The 8861-nt window shown below is 44.1% G+C and overlaps 1 protein-coding gene across 1 annotated transcript; it reads right to left on the minus strand.

Moving 5' to 3' along the window:
• Positions 1 to 6374: 6374 nt before the first annotated feature.
• LOC129694026 (malate dehydrogenase-like) lies at positions 6375 to 8471 on the minus strand. The gene is made up of 3 exons (XM_055630753.1): positions 8459 to 8471; positions 7069 to 7268; positions 6375 to 6587 (listed from the first exon to the last, which is right to left on the minus strand). Exons 1-3 carry the CDS (start codon positions 8469 to 8471, stop codon positions 6375 to 6377), a joined length of 426 nt encoding a protein of 141 aa, XP_055486728.1.
• Between the last annotated feature and the right edge of the window lie 390 nt (positions 8472 to 8861).

Raw genomic sequence — 8861 nt, forward strand, 5'->3', positions numbered from 1 at the left:
GAGGTAGATTTGTCGTGGTTTGAGAACCTTTGGATAGGTATAGCGATATGCAGGGATGGACGTATATGGTTTATTGTTCAGGCCGATACGATTTGGTCTTGGTCATCATGTTCCACACAACCATCCATTGACCTGTCTGCGAGTCCTGGGCCGAAGGGACTGTTCCTGATCTGTACTCGTTCTATGTTTTCCATATTATCCTGGTTCAATGTTTCACTTTCAAGGTAATCACGAAGGATTGGGCTATTGGTCCCTCAGATCCCTCATTATGAGCTTCTTTGTCTAATGGCAGTCCGGGCTGCTGTGACGGATTATAAGGCATCGTCAGTCATTTGGCACAACCCATACACAGGCTCCGGCAATTCTCACTTGTTGTAGTCCCGGTCACCCCAGATCATTTCCTTATCGATCACAACTCCTGAACTTTATCTACAGAGGGGTGCCAACAAGTGAGTTATTTAATCAGCGTTCTAGGTGCTTCTCTCACATGTTGATATTTGAGGCTTGGTCTGTGTGCTGCACTTGTAGACCATTTCCTCCACAGTTTTGTTTTTAACAAAGGCTGACGTTGGACGTCCGACGCGTAGCTCCTGCAATATGTGACAGATCGGACAGGCTTTTTCGTCTAATAACCCCTTTCAGTGCAATCATGGGCCCATAGCATGCAGTAGGAGGCTAGGCGTCCGGTGAGACCGCCACTGAACGTACACGGTCGAGAACCAACCAGCAACGTGTATTGCAATAACCCTACATCTCCTCACTTTGATTTATTGCGCATATCATCCTATCAAAATTGTCTCAGATTCTACACACTCCTCGCCTACACCCAGAAGCAATTTACAGTGGCCCCATTAACTACCAACCGCTCATAGTGGGATATGGAGAGAAACCAGATCACTAGTGGAAACCCCACAATCACCATAGGGCAATAATGTGCAAAACTCCACCAGACCTGAGGTCAGGACAAACCCGAGCAGCAAATCCCCGCGCAACGAGTCAGCACTCGATCAACTTGCGCCACGTGAATCTTTGCAGTGTTTTGCTTATATGCCCTACAAGGGAGGTCTGGCTTTGTACTCCTAAAGACAGACTACCATGCTTGACATGGATCAATCCTCACCAGTTGAGCCTACCCTGAAGGAAAGCTTTGAGGAAAAAACTGCCACCCCTCTGCAAACATATTATACTTTCATAATAGCAAACACATTGGTAAACCAGAGTTACTGGGGAAAGATCAAATGCTGGCCATGAAGCCATGTGAATGGTATACAACATTGTATATGACATGGTATACAACAATGGAATACACATTGGCCCTCCACACATCCTGGTGGGTAATTTGTGTGCATACAGTATTTCTTCTGGCAGAATTCACCAAATCATTGGCTCAATGCAGAAGAAATATGGTCGTGGTGAACCGGAAGAAGCGCGGTTCCTCATTGACAGCCAGTCAAGTCCCCACTCCGGGTCTCCTGTTATCAATCCAACAGCCGGGCCTGGTTGAAGTGCTCACACCACGAATTACAGAGATACTTGGTGAAGATATGTTTCAGGGGAATGGAAGGCCTCTACATCGGTGTCCCCTCCAGTATGTTAACTGCTTCAACTAAATCCCAAATAGTGAAAGCCCCAAATTTAGTTAAGCCCTGAGGGACATTATTTCTTTTTCATTTGCTTAGGGAGTATATAATCAGAAGAAAAATGATGAACGCAATATCACCTGAAGGAACAAATAAGTTGTAGTTATGCCACACCAGTAGTGTAGAACCCATCACACCACAATGTTGCCAGCCAGAGAAGAGGTCGATAAAGGTGATATATGGACGATTTTAACATAGAGACGGGGCAGAAAGGGGATAGCGTAGAAATTGATGTCCAGAGCAAGGTTGTGGCCTCTGAATGCCCAATAACTTTTCCAAAGATGAAACCTAGACCTTGTCCACAGGTCCAACGGGAGTTTGATAAACAAGATCTTTCACCGAAAATTGACAATCAGGCTTTTCCGAATCCTTTTCTTTATATTTAGGATTAAATGTAAGAGAAAAAACCGTGATACCACATCTGCCTGTACCCAGGGGAGAGTTACTAGATGGTGTGATGATTCTAGACACCCACCTTGATGCAGATGCATTAAGTGCTCAGATATACTTATTAGGAAAACAAAATGTATTTAAAAAACTTGATTATAAAATGAGATTCTCCTCCAACACTAGTGTACTGTTGTTGCTTGGTATTTATAAAGTTAAGATCATTTGATTGGTTACAAGGCAATAAAGGGAATCAAAGTATCAATTTTGATAGATTTGATGGAAAGGGGCAGAATATATGGTTGTATGTGATGTGGAAATTTGAAGGGCAGTGGTTGGTGATTGATACTGTCATGTGACGAGGCTAGCTTACGTTCCGGCTTCCAGGATTTGGGAATGTTTCCACATAATGAGTAGAAAGTTTAGAGGTTTACCCTCAACATGATTGATGCAGGTCAATGTAGATCGAATATTTTTGCAGGCCAGATGTGTTTTGGAATATGGGCCATGAAGATACAAAGTGAATTTTGTGTCGGAGATCAACCAGGACCTTGGAAAATTGTGAAACTGACGAATGAACTAAATGAGGTATCTCTTCCTTTGTTGCTTGAAGAAACGTTGAATCACGTTACAAGCCAGAAGCTGACACAACCACATATTGCTGACTTTTTGATATCTCGTCATTGCAGATGGTGACAAGCGCCTTTGCTTTCACCTGCCTCAAGTCACACATGAAACATCTCCAGGTTCCATATTAGACATTGATTCCTAAGACGCATGGGTTAATATGCTCGTCATCCTCGAGCCCATATCTGCCCGAATATTGCCTGATTGTTTGTAGCATCTTAAAATCTATAATATGTTATATTTTGGATCTCATTCTGCCTCCCTGCAACAATAAATAAACTTAATGTACTATTATCTTTTCATTGTAATGGGTGTGAATTAATTAACGTCTCGGGAATAGGAGACTTGGCGTTCACGAACAAAGCATGACTGGCACGATCCTGGAGGCCTGGTTTAGCTGTCTACTCCATGAAGAACTGGAAGTGGTTGTCACTTTGCTAGCACAGGAAAGTGATCTCCTGTGGTGTTCTGTGCTGGGCACGCGATATTGTGGGTCAGTCTATTGCTAAGTAGGTAGCGTGCCTCGAGGTGTGGGCCATTAGTGTTTATGGCTAGTGTGAATATGTGGTAGTATAAAGCCGCGAAATAGCTACTGGGAGGACCGTTTTAGGCCCTTCTCCCTTCGACCACCACTCCATGAACCGTCCCAGATGTCGCCAGACCATTCCTGATGAAGCTTGGTGATTCGGTTGGCATCTGCGGCCCTTCGCCCCTGCTACCCCCGGCACATGACGTAGCAGATGCCTTGAATGATAAAACCTGCAGACGTTGAAAGTGCATAGGTAATGTGGTACTTATATAATTGATAGAATATGGCTTTAGAATTTAATCGCACCGTGAATTACATTAAGTGGGTTTGTGGTGCCAGGTTGGAGGTTGTAGCATGAGTTGTAACTGACCACTTCTGTGGTTCACTTTGGTGATTGAACTCTTTACCCAATTTCACAATTCACAATGAGCTTCATTCATACACTTGACACAGTGGTGTGCTTAGTTAATGGGGCTTTGCGATTCGTTCCACTTCAGACTGATTACTGTTGAAATTTTCCACATTTGGGCAACTCGTTGTGTTCATGTTACTACGGCAGCTGACATTTGTGGTCTGGGAGCTGAAGAGCCTACTTGTCTTGGCTTTAATGTACATCATAATTCCACTTTTCTGATGACAACTATATCAATTATTTACCCTAACTATCTTTATACTTACACAGAAGGGCCTACGGCTTTTGCTCAACCTTGCACCAGGACAGAGAGAGTTATGGGGGAGAGGGGGTCTGGGCAGTTGGGACAACAAGACGTGGTGGATGGTCTTGTAGCCTGGTGACCTGGAGGGGAAGATGAGCCCAGTGTCCTGCAACAGTGGTCAAAGTGGAGGGAGGTTTCAATTCATGATCACAAGGCCCTTTGATGAGTATACAGGGCCAGAGAGGTCGTTTGAGAGTCACCAATTACCTTGGTGATGATGGAGGCTAGGTACCAATTGGGGTCCAGTTAATAAATAATTGAAAACAGAATCTTCTTAAAACTCTCCACCAGCACAGCGCAGCAGTTGACCGCAGTTAAAAGCAGTGAATCTGATGTTGCCCATCGTGATGTTTGTAAAAAGCATAACAGGAAAGCAGGTGAACTATATACTAACATGGTATATCTATTTCAGCAGTGGTCATGAGTTTTCCGTTGATCTTCCCCTCCACAATTAGATCTAGAACCCAGTATAATCAATGTTCTTCTCCAGGAAAAATCAATCCTTCATCTCCCAGCACTGAGAAACACAGTCAGTTTCTTAGACAATCTGCTTTCTGATGTTGGTTGAAGGCCCTGCCTTTGCAATAGTGTCCAGGAAAATAATCTGAAGGAATATTTAAGGAATATTTAATATTTAAAGTAATACGAGAGGAAGAAAACTGCCTTATCTTAAAAAACCATTGTTCAGTGATTCCAGTGCAGTGTCTCTCAGTAATTGGAACACCCAATGAAAGAAACATCTGTCAGGGCATCAGAATGGAACTAATCTTATGATAGTTTTGACGGTTCAGAGGTCAAAGAACTAATAAATGAACCATACTCACGACTTCTGTACTGATCGGCTGTTTTTTTGTTCGGCACCTGCAGTGTGTGTGATTACTTATTTTCCTTAAAGATCTTCAGTAAAGTAATACTTTTCTAGATCGGTCAGATTAAATTTATTTTTCATCATAGAGATTATGCACAAAAAGATGCAAAATCCTGGAGCAGCTCGACAGGGTCAGGCAACATCTGTAAAAACAGGGAATAGGTGACGTTTACGGGTATAGATCCTTCTTCAGACCGTTCTTTGGGTCTCGACCCGAAACATCACCTATCCTAATTCTCCATAAATCCTAACGTTCCTTTAGAGTTACCCCACATTTTGTGTCCTTTCATATATTACCCATTATCTGCAGTTCTTGTTTCAATATACTGATAGATACGTTTCTTGGTTAGTGTAACAAAAGATATTTACTTATCATCAAATCATAACTTGAAATTCTGTTAGGCTTCAATAGGAATAGTTAGTATGCCCAAATTCAAATGTTCTTTTCCTATTTACAAGCATTCACTAAATCCAACATTTGTAGTGTGCTCTTGATTGATTGATCAATTGATTTGATTGATTTGCTTGATCGATCGGTACTGAGGAATTAAACCCCATTGTAAGCTGGAGAGAAACTTTTGCTATTCTTGTCATTTCTTTCTTCATGTGAAAGCGACCTCCCCATTTGCACTACTTTCTCCAAGTGATTTCCTCAGCGATTAGTTTATACTGGGTAGCTTTGGTTAATGGGAATGTGGGGAGAATACTCTATTTTACCTTTATTAAACATTTCTTTGTTTAAATATTTCTATTAATTCACTCTCCGCCTTCTAATGTCAAGAGAAAACTGATCCAACCTGTTTTCCTCCGCCTGAATTTCCTGGCACACAAACCCCAATTCTTCCACTTTGGAATTATGCTCAAATCCCCCCATCCATGTGCACCATTCAACAATGCCCCTGGTGTCCTGGTGGCTTTTCATTAACTTCCTCCAATTTCCTGGTGCTTTCCCTGATTGATTGGTTCCTTCCCTTATCCCAATATTTACTTGTCGTTTGCCTGAGGTTGCCCATCGCTATGTTCCACTCTCCACCCTGGCCCCAGCTATTGGCATGCACCCACAATTGCCCCCGCATTCCTCCCATATCCGTCGTGTCCCGATTTTATTGAATGGCCCTTTTTTGCAATCATCCCTGTTCCTGTGGTGCCTGCCACATAATTTCTGTTTTCCATTTCCTTTGCATAATTCCCATATCACTCTTTCCCTTCTCTATTTCGCCTATTGTTCTGGAGCTTATCCCTGAGGATCTTTCACTCCCCGCGATTTGCCATTTATAAGGGAGCTGGTCGCATTAATTTCTCGTTTTGCTCTTTTCTGCTGCGCTGTTACCTGCAAACGTGTTCTCCTCTCCTCTCTCGGATACTGCAGTTTCCTGCTGTTTGCGCTCTCCTACCATTTTCTCTTCTTAACAAACTGCCTCTCTGTAATTTCTCCCGGAATTTTGAAATTATAGAGGATAATTAAAGTTTAAACTTTATTCCTTTGAGTTTAGACTTAGAGATACATCGCGCAACCAGCGATCACCCCCGTAACACGAACCCATTGTACCCACTAGCGTACTCTTTTACAATTTTACTGAAGCAAATTAACCTACCAACCGCGATGCCTAGGTCTTTGGACGGGTTCCAGATGGATCCGTGGGAACTGGCCAAAGTGGGTGCCACGTGCCGAGTGTCCAATTCCACACATGAGCAAGGGTCAGACCCAAGCAAGCCCGTTCACCTTGAAGGAGTTGGAAGGCGCAGTCTTGAAGCTCCATTGCCACTCCGCTCAACACTCCCAGCATGGAGGAGCTGTCCAGCAGCGCCAGGGCCACAGGCTGCAAGAGTAACACACGTTTAGTGTAGAGGCACCTCCGGGAGTGGAGGGAGGGAGAGGCTGAGGGAGTTGAGGGAGAGGCTGATGGAGAGGCTGAGGTGGGAGGGAGCGGAGGTAGGGAGAAACGGAGGGAGGGAGGGACAAAAGAAAGGAGTGGAGAAATGGCGCAACGGAGTGGTGGAGATGGGCAGACTGAGGCAGCAGAGAGAGGGAGAGACTGAGGGAGTGGAGAGGCTGAGGGAAGGAAAGAGGGACAAAAGAAGGGAGTGTTGGAAGTGAGGTGACAGAGAGTGGAGCAGAAGGGCAGGCTGAGGCAGCGGAGAGAGGGAGAGGCCGTGCTGTGCTGGACTTGCGTAGGAAGGAACTGCAGATGCTGGGTTAAACCGGGTAGACACAAAATGCTGGAGTAACTCAGCGGGACAGGCAGCATCTCTGGAGAGAAGGAACGGGTGCGTTTCTCAGACTGGCTGTACTGTACTTGCCTGCTGGTTGCCACACACCTCTCCATTGGCGATGCTGTACAGCAAGGAGTAGGCGGTAGGTCCGGCAGCTCTGGTCACCGCCACCTTGACTGGCTCGGCCTGCAACAGGACGCGTGGCAGTGAAGTTAGTGCCCGCGCGACGTAATAGTTTAACCCGGGAGTTGTGGACGCAGCCCAGCCATCGCACAAAACCAACTTCCCTTCCAATCAGCACCTCACGCTGGGGGTGGGGGAGAGGGTGGGGTAGGAGGGAGGGGGAGAGAGAGAGAAAGAGAGAGAGATAAGAAAGGGTAAGGTGTGAAAACCAGACATCAAAAGAGATGATGTTCAAGAAATATCATTGTTAATGATCATTGACCATTGTCGCCCATGGTTGAGGTGACAACAGATGAAATGTAATCGGGGAGACATAGAGGTAAGGAAGGGGGTGGTGTGAAAACATCAAAAGAGAAGGGACTCTATGAAAATGTAGTGTAGATAATTGTTAGCTAGGGGAGGGATGACAACAGAGATGGGTCTCGCCCCAAAATGTCACCTATTCCTTCTCTCCATAGGTGCTGCCTCACCAGCTGAGTTTCTTCAGCATTTTTTGTGTGCAGAGATAAAATGTAATCGGGGAGACATAGAGATAAGGAAGGGGATGGTGTGAAAACGAGACATCAAAAGAGAAGAGACGTTATGAAAATGTAGAGTAGATAATTGTTAGCTAGGGGAAGGTAACAACAGTGTTAAAAAGTAATCGGGGAGACATGGAGATAAGGAAGGGAATGGTGTGGAAACAAGATATCAAAGAGATGGGGTTCAAGAAAAATGTAGTATTAATTGACCATTGTTGCCCATGGTTGAGGTGGCCAGAGAGATGAAATGTAAGCAGGAAGACATAGAGATAAGGAAGGGTACGGTGTGAAATCAAGACATCAAAAGAGAAGGGACATGAAAATGTAGAATAGATAATTGTTAGCTCGGGAAAGGTGACAACAGAGATAAAGTGTAAGCAGGGAGACATAGAGATAAGGAAGGGGATGGTGTGAAAACGAGATATCAAAAGAGAAGGGACTATGAAAATGTAGGATAATTGTTAGCTAGGGGAAGGTAACAACAGAGATAAAGTGTAAGCATGGAGACATAGAGATAAGGAAGGGTAAGGTGTGAAGACGAGACATCAAAAGAGAAGGGACAATGAAAATGTAGAATAGGTCATTGTTAGCTGGGGAAGGTGACAACAGAGATAAAGTGTAAGCATGGAGACATAGAGATAAGGAATGGTAAGGTGTGAAAAAGAGACACCACGCTCATTGTTATCTTGGGGAAGGTAACAACAGAGTTTAAATGTAAGCATGGAGACATAGAGACAAGGAAGGGGATGGTGTAGGGTAGACGACAAATCTACCTGCAATCGCCATTGGGAATCTGCCACAGCCAGGTCCGCGATTTTGGCGCTGTTTGGAGGGGGCGGGTTTAAAACGCGATTTTTACTAGGCTGTACTAATCGCAGATGTTCAGCCTAGTAAATCATTAACGAAAAATCGCTGCAAGACCCGGTCGCAAAAGGTATTATTAGTTTTATAGGCCTTGTATAATAGTTATAATAGTTTAAAATTACTGTCTCATTCCGCAACCTCTCGCAGCCCCAGGGTTTTATAAAGCAAACAATTAAAGGTATGTACCTTATTTTTACATTAAATGGGGCATATATATAACCCTATATATCAAGTTGTCTATAGCGAGTAGTTCATTTTGGGCTTTTTATATCCCGCAGTATTTTTCTCGGCATTTGAGGGCACTAATCCAGC

The sequence above is a fragment of the Leucoraja erinacea genome, unplaced genomic scaffold (genome assembly GCF_028641065.1).
Source record: "Leucoraja erinacea ecotype New England unplaced genomic scaffold, Leri_hhj_1 Leri_521S, whole genome shotgun sequence".
Taxonomy (NCBI): domain Eukaryota; kingdom Metazoa; phylum Chordata; class Chondrichthyes; order Rajiformes; family Rajidae; genus Leucoraja; species Leucoraja erinaceus.